Genomic DNA, 14557 nt, shown 5'->3' on the forward strand with positions numbered 1-14557 from the left:
CTTCTACTTGAGCACCTCTAATTTCTAACCTGGTTCTACCTAGAGATTCCAGGAGCCAAATCAGAATTTGCCTTCTATCGCCACATTACTAAGATGGCTTAGAATTTAGATATTACATTTCCTATTGAAAATACTTCTGTGGGGCCGGGCGGTGGCGCTAGAGGTAAGGTGCCTGCCTTGCCTGTGCTAGCCTTGGACGGACCGCGGTTCGATCCCCGGTGTCCCATATGGTCCCCCAAGCCAGGAGCAACTTCTGAACACATAGCCAGGAGTAACCCCTGAGCGTTACCGGGTGTGGCCCAAAAACCCCAAAAAAAAAAAAAAATACTTCTGTACCCTGAGCCTTTTATAAAAACCAATGCTGAGCTAGGCACAGTAACCTGCTTTTACATAAACCTAAAAGCAAAGAAAAATCTCACATAACCACAAAAGAGTTCATAACACACCTTTATTCTTTGAAACATGTTTTGTCTTTCAAAAGTTAAAACTGAACAGCTTTTCTCAGATAATTTTATGTGAAAGAAAAGGTCAAATGGACCAATTTTAAAGAAAGGATTAGGATAATATTAATTACAAATAATAAGATTCTGTTAAACTAATTGTTAAGCTTTATAATGGTTCTTCTTTTTATTTTTCTTTTTTTTGGTTTTTGGGTCACACCCAGTGGCACTCAGATATCACTCCCGGCAGGCTCAGGGGACCATATGGGATGCCGGGAATCAAACCACTGTCTGTCCTGGGCCGGCCGCAAGCAAGGCAAACGCTCTACCGAGATGCTATCTCTCCGGCCCCTGTAATGGTTCTTCTGAGGACTGCCACAGCTGAGTTATTTACTCATCCGTCACTCTGCTTTCACGGTTTTCCTTCATAGATTCTTCGAGGCTCCTCAAGCACCAGACCACCTTCTGTCAGAGCATTCTGTAGCCGTTTCAACTGGTTCGAAAGATGGGGGAAAGGAAAAGATTAAGCCAGCACAAGTGTAAAGGTAATAAGCAGTGAGTATCCTTTCTAAAAATTAGAAAAATAACATTTTCTGTCTGCTTCCTTCCAAAGTTTTGCAAACTGATGATCCCAGAGCACCCACAAACTCATTTAGCAGTGCTCAAAGGCTACTCCTGGCTCAGTGCTTGGAGTCCATTTGGCGCCAATGCCAAGGCACATCAGCCCTTTAATCCACCTCCCTGGCCCCTCAGTGAACAGATAAACTGAAGGGAACAAATTGAAATAATGCAGCCTTTCTCAACTGCAGGGTATAAGAGCCCACTACAAGGGGGAGAAACCAATAGGAACACAGGGCCACAGAAAGGAAACAAGGTCAGAAGGGGAGGTGCCCTGATGGACCAGAGCCATAGCACAGCAGGTAGGGTGCTTGCTTTGCATGCAACTGACTCAGGTTCGATACCCAACATCTCATAAGGTTCTCCCAAGCCTGACACTGAGCAAGGAGGCGGAAAGTAACCCCTGAGCACTGAGAGGTTTGGCCCAAAAGACCAAACAAACAAACAAAAAAAATGTGGGGGTTTTTCCTGGTAGGAAAAAGGTTGAGAAACACCAATGCAATGGATTAGCATGGCAGATATTGGAATCAAGAAGGGGAATGGAGGCCAATCTCCAGAAACAGGACTTCCTACATACTGCTCCTGGTAGGTAGACAGCCTCTGCTCACTGAAGATCTAGTGTTAAGTCATGACCTAAAGGCAGCCCTGAGGTAACCACAACCTTCCATGCACTCATTTCTGTGACTAACATCAAGAAAAACCAAGCCAGCTTAAATAAGTACATGGAAACCAAATCACCGAATGTGACGCTGTGTCCCAAGGTGTGGGCTGGTAGAACACAAAGTTGATTCCTGCTTCCAAGCAGCGCTTGGCCAGCACGTGACCGACACTCTCATAGGCCACCATGTTCCGGGTGCTATAAAGGTGCTTCTTGATTGCCCACTCACGGGTGGATGCCGACACCACCACCTGACCGCTGCAGTGCTCAACGAATGCTTCTACATGATGCTGAGTCTTTATAATCTGTAGCCTACAGAAGAAGAGAACACTGTTGTCCCCTGTCCTGAAGAAAGTCCTGAGAGAGTTACTCTTAGGGGAAGGCAGGACCAAAATGCCTGTTCCAGTGACTTCAACCCATTGCAATCCTGGATTTCCTAAGGTCTTTTTCTCTACTCCAAATGAAAACAAATAGTTCAGGCTCAAACTTTCAATCTGCTTCTGGTTTCTGGCTGTAGTGATACCAAAAGTGTAAATGTCTTTGGTTTACAAGATGATCCTGCTATCCCTGGCCACTTTTGCTTTTGCTCCTTGAGCTCCAGGTACATGCCTGGGTCATGGGCTCCCTCGCTAGTTCCTCCACTAGCAACAGTCTTATTAAGCTGTGACCTGGTTTTCTCTTTGTCTCTTGTAAGAGGCCTTTGAATTAAAGGACCTAGAAGGCCAGTTGTCTAATTTTTCCCAGTTTTGAAATGTAGCCATTCAGGTGTGAAAAGGATTCAATAGTTATACACACTCAACGTCTGTTGTTAACAAATCCCAGGAACCCTACGTGAAAATACATTTTAAAAAACCTTTCAGTCAACTAGGTGGGAAGATCCAAGGAAAGCAAAGGAGTGGAGATACTCGCCTGGCACATGATGCCCATCAGGAGGGCTAAGGTGAGTCCACGGAGGCCTTCCCCAGCATAGCTGTGGTATGTATGGCCCAAGGCCTCCCCAGTGTGAAGACCACCTGCTGCACTGATCTCAGCAGGGTAACGTCGGGCCTTAGCTGTGGTGGCACCCCCAGAATAGCCCAACAAGGGGCAGTACCGTACCTGTGCCAGAATTCACGGGAGGGCCACACGGTCCCCCAGCCCCGTTCCTTCCGGGCCACAGCTAAGAGCTCCAGGTTCCGAGGGTTTCGGTTGGTAAATTCAGGGGCCACGGCTCCGTTTTCCTGAGGGTCCGCTGCAGGGTTAGCGGCCAGCCTGGAACTGGAGGCCAGCGCCGCCCCCTGTCCTGAGGATGGAAGACACAGGGACCTTCATTAAACACACCCCAATACCGATATGGGGTGCTGTCCCCTTCCTTCCCCAGCCCTGCAGTGGCAAGCTCTGCGTCCTGAACCGAGACAGTAGGTCTAATGAATGAGGTTGTGCTTTGTTCTTTTTATTTATTTTTACTGGAGGGGGGGCACCCCCGGCTGCGTTCAGGGGTTCCTCCTGGCTCTGCTCAGAAATTGCTTCTGGCAGACACGGGGTACCCTATGGGATGCCCGGATTCGAACCACCGTCCTTCTGCATGCAAGGCAAACGCCCTTCCTCTGTGCAATCTCTCCAGCCCCATGAATGAGGTTCTGAAGGGGATCATCCAGTGCAGGCCCGGGGTGTCTTCGGGCGAACGCGGTCACCAGGCTGCATGCGACAGACCCGGGTCACCGACACGAAACGCAGGGGCGCAAGATCACCGCGCAGAACCGAGCACGTCGGAGCTCGGGAGCAAAGACGAATTACCGGGGCTCCTGCAAACGGGCAGCAATTCCCAGAGGCGCGCCCGGAGCGCCATGACCGAGGGGACCGCGGAACCAGGACAGTCCTTCCTTCACCGGAAATGGTGTGGTTTGCTGGGCGCAGCCATATTGGCTCAAGGCACTGCCCAAGCGTCGACCCGGAACCACCGGGACCCACCGTTGCTGAGTGGCCGTCCAAAGCGTCCATCATTTCTACTGCTCCAATCAATTCGCACAGCTTGGTCACGTGGCATGTAGAGTGAACCAATCAGCTCACATAACCAAGATGAGGGCGGGGCTTGGGCGTGGGTCGCCCCCTGCTCCAATCATTTTTTAGAACTCGGTCACGTGGCCGCTAGAGGGACCCAATCAGCTCACATACCCGGGATAAGGGCGGGGCTTAGGTGTAGGGGCGTGGCCTACACTGGGGCTGGCCCGGCATCTTGGGAGGTCCCTTTCTCTCAAGTCTGAGCATTTTCTACGCCCAAAGTGGTCCTTGTCCGATCCCCTTACAACCACTAGCTGTGCACGGAGAATAAAGGTGGAGACGGAAGTGGTAGTTTTCAGTTGCCTTCCCGCTCTATTGTGACCAATATTGTTCTGATACAGACTGACCAAGCACCTTTTCTAGAAAGCACTAGAATGAGCAAGTGCGCAGGCGCGACCCCCCACTTCCGCCTCTTCATCGGCTTCCGGACTCCAACTTCCGCTCTCCTACCCGCGCGCCCTCCTCATGCGCTCTCTGGTTGGACGGTACGCTGAGCTCGCTTCCGGCGCGCGGCTCCCGCCTTCCGCCGTCCGCCTAGCAGCTCTTTCCCACCATGCTCCGCGGCCGGCCGGGGGTGGGAGGGGTGAGCGCGTTGGCGAGCGGCGCTTCCTGTTCCCGGCAGCACCCGCGGCGGCGACTCTTCTCTCGGACCCGCTGCACGCCGCCGCCCAGCCTGCCGCGTCTCCCGTGGTCCGCCGCGCTAGTAATTAACGACCTCCCGTCCGCGTTCCGCCACGAAGATGGAGGGGCCCCTGTCCGTGTTCGGGGACCGCAGCACCGGGGAGGCGATCCGCTCCCAGAACGGTAAGGGCGCGCAGGCCACTGGCCTGGCTGGGCACGTGCGCCGAGGGCCCGGGCCTCACTAACGCCCGAGCGCGGGCCCCGCCCCGGCACGCCGCCCGCAACGTGCAGCGGGATGAAAGCGGCGCTTGCAAGCGCTTGCAGATGTTGGGCATGGCGAAGCTGATGCTGGCTCCCGAGTCCTATCCTGGGGCTGCAAAGGAAGACAGTGCTCTTTTTTTCATTTGAAGAAAATGCAGGGCCGAGAGATAGCATGGAGGTTGGCGTTGGCCTTGCACGCGGGACGGTGGTTCGAATCCCGGCATCCCGTCTGGTCCCCGTGCTTGCCAGGAGCGATTTCTGAGCAGAGAGCCAGGAGGAGGCCCTGAGCCCTGCGGGGGGTGACCTCCCAAAAAAAGAAAGAAAGAAAATGCATTACAGAGTTAACATAACTGATCATAATACATTTTTAGGAAGGCCAAAAGCAACATTTTTTTTAAATAGGAAGTAGAAAGAAAGACTAAAGAGATGGGAAAGGAAAGAGTGTTTTTTCCCTTTTTTAGAGAGAAGGAGGGAAAAAGAGAAAGAGCCAGCAAGGGAAGAGAAAGCCAGTAAACGGAAAGAGTATTTTTTTGGGGGCCACACCCGTTTGATGCTCAGGGGTACTCCTGGCTAAGCGCTCAGAAATCGCCTCTGGCTTGGGGGGACCATATGGGACGTCGGGGGAATCGAACCGCGGTCGCGATCTTTCCTTGGCTAGCCCTTGCAAGGCGCTTACCTCTAGCGCCACCTTCCCGGCCCCGGAAAGTATTTTTGAAAACTATTAACTCACATTGAATTCATTGAAGTAAAGTTTAGTGAGCTCTTCTCTCTGGTTTTTTGTTGTTGTTGTTGTTGTTGTTGTTTTTTTTAAAGAATAAGAGTTTAGAAAAATACAGTAGGGGCCGGAGAGCTAGCGTGGAGGTAGAGCATTTGCCTTGCATGCAGGAGGACGGTGGTAAAACAAACAACAAAAATAGAGTAATAAGGATGTGAGTGGTAATTGTTGTTCGCATAGGCCCAGCAAAATATGGGTAAAATGAAAGGGGAAAAAAAGCCTTGTCCTAAATACAAAGAGACCTTATCCCTGAAGTTCTCTGGCATAAGACGGACTCTGGGTTCCAGGCATACTAGGTGAGGACTGCGCTTGAGGTCCCTGGGCACTGCCTAGAGTGTCGATTCCTAAGCACTGGCCTGTTGTGGCCTGAATCTCTTTTCCTTTCTTTTTTGGTTTTTGGGTCACACCCAGTAGAGCTCAGGGGTTCCTCCTGGCTCTACACTCAGAAATCAATCGCTCCAGGCAAGCTTCAGGGACCTCCCGGCCCGTTTCCCTCCCAAATTTAAAAGTAAATTGTCTGGAGCAGATGGTACATACAGTAAGGGATTGATTTACCTTGCAGTTGCTGCTGACCTGGGTTCAATTTCCAAATACCCCAGATAGTCTCCTGAGCTCTAAAAAGAATGAGCCCTAAATGCAAAACAGCAGCCCCAAGTATTGCCAAGTCTGGCTCAAAAGAACAAGGTTTTAGAGGTTTTTTTGTTTGTTTTGATTTTGTTTTTGGGTCACATCCGACTGCGTATAGTGATGACTCCTGGCTCTGCACTCAGAAAACGCTCCTTGGCAGGCTCAGGGGACCCAGTGGGATGCTGGGATTCAAACCACCACCCTTCTGCATACAAAGCAAACGCCCTATCTCCATGCTATCTGTCCAGCCACCAGAATTTTTTTTTTTTTGAGCTTGCGTGCCTCACCCCAGTGTGGATGCTCCTGGCGGTGCGCTGCTGCGCTGGTTGTCAAATCTGGACTGACCACCTCGAACTAACTAATATCTCCAGAAGACTAAAGATTTTAAAGACTATCAAAGTTGCCTAGAATTTTTTTTTTTTTTTTTTTTTTGGTGTTTTGGGTCACACTGGGCAGCGCTCAGGGATTACTTCTGGCTTGACGCTCAGAAATAGCCCCTGGCAGGCTCCAGGGACCATATGGGGTGCCGGGATTCAAACCACCAAACCACCGTCCTGCATGCAAGGCAAAACACCTTGCCGTTGTGCTATCTCTCCGGCCCCTACCTAGGAATTTAAAGTCATGTGAGTGTCTTGTTTTTGGACTACTTGGCTTTATGCCTTTGGCTCTGTTCTGAAATGAACAAACATATTGGACATCTCCTTTGCAAATCGTTTCTAATCACTTTTTTTCTTCCAGTAGTTGGGGAACAGGTTTATAGTTCAGGAAAATTCAGATTTGGAGCTTCCTCTTTGGAGTGTGTTTTTCTAATTTTTGTTATTTTATTTACAGTTATGGCAGCAGCTTCCATTGCCAATATCGTGAAAAGTTCCCTTGGTCCCGTTGGCTTGGATAAAATGTTGGTGGATGATATCGGTGTAAGTGCACTAATAAGTTTGTTTCTATAAGAAACTAGTCCTTCAGTATTTTATATGTGGGTTCTTTAGTTTTTTTTGTTTTGTTTTGTTTTGTTTTTGTTTCACACCCTGCTGTGCTCAGGGGTTACTCCTGGCTCTATGATCAGAAATCGCTCCTGGCAGGCTCGGGGGACCATATGGGATGCCGGGATGAACCACTGTCCTTCTGCTTGCAAGGCAAATACCCTACTTCTGTGCTATCTCTCTAGCTCCCTTCATTTTTATTGAGCCAGGGTGCTGCAGTAAAGATGAATATTGTGTATTTTGGGTAGCAGGATGTCCTGTCTGGGGATGATTTGTGCTTTGTTGTCCCACATGTTGCCCAGGATGTCACCATCACTAATGATGGGGCCACCATTCTGAAGTTACTGGAGGTGGAGCACCCTGCAGCCAAGGTCTTGTGTGAACTGGCAGATCTACAGGACAAAGAAGTGGGAGACGGAACAACCTCAGTGGTGCGTTGGTGCTAAAGACTGATTTTCCCAAAATGAGAAACAGTGAAGGCATGGAAGGAACATAGAACTGGGACTCTGCAGTGATCGTCATCGGTTTGTGGGGAAATATGTGTATTTCCAGACTAAACTTAAAAGTTTCAGGGGGTTGTTCTGGGAAAACCCTGGTCAAGTGTGCAAGCCCCCAACCTACTGTGTTATCATTCTTTCCCTTTAGTTGTTTAGTTCCTTGAGAGCTACACCCAGAAATGCACAGGGGTTGCTCCTGACTCCTTTGTCAGGAATTACTCCTGGTGATGCTCAGTGGGACATATTGTATGCCGGGGTTCAAACCCGGTCTGCCTTGTGCAAGGCAAATGCCTTACCCACTTAATATTGCTCTTGCCCAGTTATGATTGTTTTTTGTTTCTTTCTTTGTGTGGGGGCCTCACACCCTCCACCTCAGGGGTTACTCCTGACTCAGCACTCAGAAATCACTCCTGGCAGGCTCGTAGGGATTATATGGAATGCTGACAAATGACCTACCCACCTGTTGGGGGCTCTGCCCCCCCAAAAAAGAAATAATTTTAATTTAAAAGTGTTTTTAAATGTTTAAAAAAAATAAAGAGCCAGATGATAATGAAGTATTCATGCTCAGTCAGGCACTTTAAAGATAACATGATCTACTTATTATTGTATCAGACAACTAAGTTGGCAAGAAATGTGTCTGCTCCTGTGTGGCTTTTTCACTGCACACAAAACACACTAATAATTACATTGAGTCATTCAGTGTCATCACTCCTAATAACTTTCGGGCCACTGGTGCCACATCTTAACCTGACCTCTTGGTAATTTTGCCTGTGCATTGTGCACAGTAAATGTCAGGGTAGTGTCCAATGAATGTTTTTTCCACAGGTTATTATTGCAGCAGAACTTCTGAAAAATGCAGATGAGCTGGTCAAACAGAAAATCCATCCTACATCAGTTATTAGTGGCTATCGACTTGCCTGCAAGTAAGATTGTTTTCTGCGTAAAGAGCATTTTTGGAATTTAAGCTTGTGTACTCCCTAACTATTCTGGACTGACCAGGCTTGGATGGGGGTGGAACAGGGGTAGGGATAAAACTCCCTGTGCCCTCACTCCTGTTTTCTTTTTTTTTTTTTTTTTTTTTTTTTTTGGTTCTTGGGTCACACCCAGCAGTGCTCAGGGGTTATTCCTGGCTTCAGGCTCAGAAATTGCTCCTGGCAGGCACGGGATATGGGGTGCCGGGATTCGAACCAATGACCTCCTGCATGAAAGGCAAACGCCTTACCTCCATGCTATCTCTCCGGCCCCATCACTCCTGTTTTCTAACTCTGTAATTTCCCTAAGTGTTTGGACTTAGCAGCTTCTCCCTGTTGTGTGTGGGTTGCTCTGTTTAATCTGTTAAACTCACCAGTCCCAAGTGTTTTATTATGACTATAATTTTATTTTGGAAATATTTTCATTTGAGCATTTAAGCAGTAATACTTGAAGTAAGATGTCAGACCAGCATTTCTTTGTTCCCACTTGACTACCACATTTTCTCCTTTGATAGATTTTAGTGGCTATGCTTGTGGGATAGAGTAAAATGGCCGTGATCTGAAGAAGGAGGATTTCTTTGTATCCTCCTCCTATATGAAATGGCTGAACAGAGAAACTGATGCAGTTGATAAAAATGTAATTGTGTATAAAATTTTCAAGTTGTCTAAAGTCTACTCTCCCCCCTTAAACTTTAAACAGGGAAGCAGTACGTTACATCAACGAAAACCTAATTATTAACACAGATGAGCTCGGAAGGGATTGCCTGATTAATGCAGCTAAGACCTCCATGTCTTCCAAAATCATTGGAATGTATCCTTTTCTTACTCCGGTGAAGTTTAGGCATTATTGGTGCACACCTGGTGATTTAGTTTACAGGTTGTTACTGTCTGTTACGATTTTGTGGGGAAAGGTGACTTAAGATTGATGCAAATAAGAGAGGCAGATGGTGGGAAATCACCACCTTAGCAGCTCTTAGTGGACTTGACATGTTTCTTTGCAGTTGCTGAAAGTAAAAACCCTAGTTTTCTTAAATACCCTTTGTTTATTCCATACTGTTGTTTTCCTTAATTCAATGTAGAAATGGTGATTTCTTTGCCAACATGGTGGTAGATGCCGTGCAAGCTGTTAAATACACAGATGTAAGAGGCCAGGCTCACTATCCAGTCAATTCTGTGAATATTCTGAAAGCACACGGGAGGAGTCAGAGCGAGAGTTTGCTCATCAATGGCTACGCACTCAACTGTGTGGTGGGATCCCAGGGTAAGGCTCCGGTTTTTCCCATCAAACTAAGTACTTACCATATTTTCCGGAGTATAAGACGACCTAATTTTGCAGTTAAAACATAGATTTAGGGGGGCCAGAGAGATAGCATGGAGGTAAGGCATTTGCCTTTCATGCAGGAGGTCATCGGTTCGAATCCCGGTGCCCCATATGATCCCCCATGCCTGCCAGGAGCAATTTCTGAGCCTGAAGCCAGGAATAATCCCTGAGCACTGCCAGGTGTGACCCAAAAACCACAAAAAAAAACCCCATAGGTTTAGGCCTATATTCGCTGTATCAGACAGAAGGTTCCTGTGCTGCAACTGTATGTACCACAGTGAGCCAATCACAACAAGCAAAGGTTCAAAGGTTATACTGTCAGACTTCCTCTCTGACTCTGACCAATCTGAGCAGACTTTTGACAGTGTAGATTCGGGTCCAGAACATTGTCTAATCTGCATGCATAAAAAGCCTGCTTGGATTGGCTGAGTTCGAGAGACGGTCTGAGCAGCCTTGCAGTGATTGGTGCAGGATCGAGTTGGAAAATTCGTTTTGTGGCAGTATTCAGACAATTTTCGTTTCGGGATATACTCGGCGTATAAGACGACCCCTGATTTTCGGTTGACTTTTTTTGTTTCAAAGGTCGTCTTATATGCCGGAAAATACAGTACATTGAAATTTGTCTCCTAAGCCACATGTAGTTCATCTTCATCATCGGGGCTGGAGAGATAGCATGGAAGTAAGGCAGTTTACCTTGCATGCAGATGGTCAATGGTTCAAATCCTGGCATCCCATACGGTCCGCTGAGCCTGCTAGGAGCGATTTCTGAGCATAGAGCCAGGAGTAACCCCTGAGCGCTACCAGGTGTGACCCAAAACCAAAAAAAAAAAATCATCTTCAGGTTATTTTACCCAATTACGCATGTAATTGCTCTTGAACAAAAGGGCCCTAGGTAAAGGTAAACTACATGCTGTGGGCAGTTCCCTTAAAAGAAAAAAATAGAATTATGTGCATTATAAGGCAGTAAAGAAAAAAGTGGTGTGGAGATCTCCCAAATAGTATTCAGAGAGCCTAGGGACTGGTGCCAACATATTCCTCCTGTGTTCTGGAGGATGAAGGGATTACAGTGTCAGGAATCAGTGTAGGGATGAGTCTGTAAAGGATGTGTCTGAGGGCCCGGAGAGATAGCACAGCGATGTTTGCCTTGCAAGCAGCCGATCCAGGACCAAAGGTGGTTGGTTCGAATCCCGGTGTCCCATATGGTCCCCCGTGCCTGCCAGGAGCTATTTCTGAGCGGACAGCCAGGAGTAACCCCTGAGCACTGCCGGATGTGGCCCAAAAAAAAGGATGTGTCTGAGCTTTTTTTTTTTTTTTTTTTTTTTTTTTTTGGGTTTTTGGGCCACACCCGATAACGCTCGGGTTACTCCTGGCTATGTGCTCAGAAGTTGCTCCTGGCTTGGGGGACTATATGGGACACTGGGGGATTGAACCGCGGTCCGTCCAAGGCTAGCGCAGGCAAGGCAAGCACCTTACCTTTAGCGCCACCGCCGGCCCCTATTTTTCTAGCACTAAAAGTTTCTAAAGTTAGGGGCCAGAGAGAGCATGGAGGTAGGGCATTTGCCTTGCATGCAGAAGGACAGTGATTTGAATCCCGGCATCCCATATGATTCCCCCGAGCCTGCCAGGAGCGACTTCTGAGCATAGAGCCAGGAGTAAGCCCTGAGCACTGCCGGGTGTGAACCCCCCCCCCCCCCCAAAAGTTTCTAAAGTTAGACAAAATCTAAGTTGAAGAAATAATACAGAGGTGAAGGCACTTGCCTTGCATGCAGCCTCCTACAGTTCAGTTCCTCTTAGATTCTCTGAGCACTGCTGGGAGAACCCTCTTCCCCCAAGCACTACCAGCAGTGTCCCAAACCATCCCTGCTCCAAAATAAAATTTGCCTGTTTACAGATCTATGAGGGATCAAATTATAACAAGTTTTCCCAGTGAAAAGAGAACAAAAGAGGGTTGTTGCATAATTCATGTGTAACATCATTAGACCCCAGAAGTCTAAAGCAGATCCCAATCAATAGGTCTAATTTGCTTGGGTGTTGGGATCCCCAATCTTTTTTTTTTTTTTTTTTTTTGGTTTTTGGCCCACACCCGGTGACGCTCAAGGATTACTTCTGGCTATGTGCTCAGAAATTGCTCCTGGCTTGGGGGAGCCACATGGGGTGTCAGGGGATCAAACCATGGTCCATCCTGCATTAGCGTCGTGCAAGGCAAACACCCTACAGTACAGCGGTGCACTGCTCCAGCCCCTCCCCAACTTTTTTTATCGGAAACATAATGTCTAAATTTTCTAAATCCTGTAAAGGAACTTACTGGAATATTCCTCAACCCTAGGTATGCCCAAGAGAATAGTGAATGCCAAGATTGCCTGCCTTGACTTTAGCCTGCAGAAAACAAAAATGAAACTTGGTGTGCAGGTGGTTATCTCGGATCCTGAAAAACTAGACCAGATCAGACAAAGGTATGTAGACACATGCTGTGGAACTTTTTGGTTTATTTCCTGTGTTTTGGGACCATGCTTTGCAATGATCCAGTGGCTGCTGGCAGGGTGTGGGAGCATATATTGAACCCAGGTTGACATGTGTCAGCACATGCCCTACCCACTGTACTGTCTCTGGCCATATTCAGACTTCTGAAAGGACTGTTTCTAGATTTCCTTAGAGTAGGTGAAGAACCACCATAGAGTAGGTGATTCCTTAGGTGTCTAGGAAAATTTGATATCTTTGGCATATATCTGGAATGATCTTTGCTATAGTAGAGTGTTGAGGGGCCTTTGCATGCCAGGGTTGAACTTTGGAATTCTGTGATCATTTCATTTTTCCCCACATCTACTGATGTGAACTTCAAATTGTGGGAGAGAAGAGTTGGAAATTTAAATTACCTATGTTTCTCTAACTTGACAAAAACCGTGACTGATACTACTTATTTTGAATTGGGGGCAGGGAGAGTGGAACTTGGAGCAATGGTATACAAACACAGGCTAACTTTTAAGTACTTTTCTCTCTATAGAGAATCAGACATTACCAAGGAGCGGATCCAGAAGATTCTAGCCACAGGAGCCAATGTAATCCTCACCACTGGCGGCATTGACGACATGTGTCTGAAGTATTTTGTGGAGACAGGCTCCATGGCTGTCAGAAGAGTCTTAAAGAGGGACCTGAAGCGCATCGCTAAAGCTTCTGGAGGTAGGACTTTTCCTGGTGCTCCATGGAAGGGCTTGTTTGTGTTGGGTCCAACCCAGCAGTGCTTTGAGACTATATAATGAGGATAAAGGCCACATATACCATGCCCATTGAGCTTTCTGCTCACTCAACTTCCTGAAAATTGGAGGTTTATAGGATATGGGGCCTTCACTGATTGCAGGAACACCAAGTGGGATCAATGCATGGACATAAATGCCAGACCTTTCTGCAGGCATTACATCTAGCTTTAAAACTTAAATTGTTATACATCACTTTCATGAATATTTCTGAATCTAAATGTTGATGGGAGAAAATGCTTACAAGTCTTATCATTATCTTATTAGCGGTGATTCTGTCAACCTTGGCCAATTTGGAAGGTGAAGAAACTTTTGAATCTTCCATGTTGGGTCAAGCAGAAGAGGTGGTGCAGGAGAGAATCTGCGATGATGAGCTGATCTTGATCAAGAAGTAAGGTCTACTCGATTACTTTGAAAGCTGTACTGATGCTAATTGGAATGCAGACATACTTTCCCATTAATTTACTGCTCAGTCTGGCGGTGATCTGAGTAGTTATACGCGTGGGATACAGTGACATTTAGGGCCTTTGTAAATGGGGGTGAAGTGACTGTTTTCATCCCCTCTGCATGGGCTCCACATCACGGCCTGTCCAAAAGAAGTGGGGGTTTCTATGGTGGTTTAGTTTGGTGCAGGGACTGACTGCAGAACTTGCCCTTTTCTGCAGCACTAAAGCTCGCTCATCTGCGTCCATTATCTTACGTGGGGCAAATGATTTCATGTGTGATGAGATGGAGCGCTCTTTACATGATGCCCTATGTGTGGTGAGGAGAGTGCTGGAGTCCAAATCTGTGGTTCCTGGTGGGGGTGCAGTGGAGGCAGCCCTCTCCATCTACCTGGAGAACTATGCCACAAGCATGGTAAGATTGGGGGCAGGTGTACATGGCTTTTTACTCTCATCTCTGCTTGCTCTTCACCTGCTAGCTGGGGTAGTTTTTCTCTTACTGAGAACATTATCTTGTTTTCAGGGCTCTCGGGAACAATTAGCTATTGCAGAATTTGCCAGATCTCTTCTGGTTATTCCAAACACTTTAGCGGTCAATGCAGCTCAAGATTCCACAGACCTAGTTGCAAAACTGAGAGCTTTCCATAATGAGGCCCAGGTCAACCCAGAGCGCAAAAATCTGAAATGGTAAGTAAGCATGTCCTTGTCTGTCTTGTCCCTGACTCGTTGGTGTCTTATTTTTTTTTTTTTTTTTTTTTTGGTTTTTGGGCCACACCCTGTGACGCTCAGGGGTTACTCCTGGCTATGCGCTCAGAAGTTGCTCCTGGCTTCTTGGGGGACCATATGGGGCGCCGGGGGATCGAACCGCGGTCCGTCCTAGGCTAGCGCAGGCAAGGCAGGCACCTTACCTCCAGCGCCACCGCCCGGCCCTCGTTGGTGTCTTAAACCATGGCTATCCTCTCCCCACTTTTCACCTGATAGTCCATGACCTTGTGTGCTTTTTCTTTTCATGAGTTGGCACATAGAAGTTTGTGGTGCTTTAATCAATTTAAGG

The 14557-nt window shown here is 47.5% G+C and overlaps 2 protein-coding genes and 2 non-coding genes across 7 annotated transcripts in view; 3 read left to right on the forward strand and 1 right to left on the reverse strand.

Moving 5' to 3' along the window:
• The window catches only part of TCP1 (t-complex 1), a 130514-nt gene that overhangs the window by 115314 nt on the left and 643 nt on the right, over positions 1-14557 (forward strand). For all 4 annotated transcript variants that reach the window (XM_049765353.1, XM_049765354.1, XM_049765355.1 and 1 more), the window contains exons 2-12: positions 4432-4560; positions 6872-6957; positions 7323-7451; positions 8343-8440; positions 9189-9299; positions 9568-9749; positions 12136-12262; positions 12811-12986; positions 13328-13451; positions 13726-13918; positions 14027-14190. In XM_049765353.1, coding sequence (XP_049621310.1) covers positions 4497-4560; positions 6872-6957; positions 7323-7451; positions 8343-8440; positions 9189-9299; positions 9568-9749; positions 12136-12262; positions 12811-12986; positions 13328-13451; positions 13726-13918; positions 14027-14190 — 1454 coding nt within the window. In that variant the 5' untranslated portion in view covers positions 4432-4496. The remainder of the gene's footprint in view (positions 1-4431; positions 4561-6871; positions 6958-7322; positions 7452-8342; positions 8441-9188; positions 9300-9567; positions 9750-12135; positions 12263-12810; positions 12987-13327; positions 13452-13725; positions 13919-14026; positions 14191-14557) is intronic.
• On the reverse strand, positions 711-3616 carry MRPL18 (mitochondrial ribosomal protein L18). Its single transcript, XM_049765470.1, has 4 exons — positions 3493-3616; positions 2815-2998; positions 1797-2028; positions 711-933 (listed from the first exon to the last, which is right to left on the reverse strand). Exons 1-4 carry the CDS (start codon positions 3542-3544, stop codon positions 853-855), a joined length of 549 nt encoding a protein of 182 aa, XP_049621427.1. The 5' UTR covers positions 3545-3616; the 3' UTR covers positions 711-852.
• LOC125996878 (small nucleolar RNA SNORA29) lies at positions 8968-9106 on the forward strand. Its single transcript, XR_007491540.1, has one exon. It is a non-coding gene; the product is annotated as a small nucleolar RNA SNORA29 (small nucleolar RNA).
• LOC125996858 (small nucleolar RNA SNORA20) lies at positions 13511-13642 on the forward strand. The gene has a single exon (XR_007491522.1). It is a non-coding gene; the product is annotated as a small nucleolar RNA SNORA20 (small nucleolar RNA).

The sequence above is a fragment of the Suncus etruscus genome, chromosome 18, assembly GCF_024139225.1.
Source record: "Suncus etruscus isolate mSunEtr1 chromosome 18, mSunEtr1.pri.cur, whole genome shotgun sequence".
In the NCBI taxonomy this organism is placed as follows: domain Eukaryota; kingdom Metazoa; phylum Chordata; class Mammalia; order Eulipotyphla; family Soricidae; genus Suncus; species Suncus etruscus.

Coding starts and splice junctions, on each gene's coding strand:
- MRPL18 (XM_049765470.1), bottom strand. CDS start 3,544: ATGGCGCTCCGGGCGCGCCTCTGGGAATTGCTGCCCGTTTGCAGGAGC. Junction 2,999..3,492: donor GCCCGTTTGCAGGAGCCCCG/GTAATTCGTCTT, acceptor TTCCATCCTCAG/GACAGGGGGCGGCGCTGGCC. Junction 934..1,796: donor GGGACACAGCGTCACATTCG/GTGATTTGGTTT, acceptor CTTTCGAACCAG/TTGAAACGGCTACAGAATGC.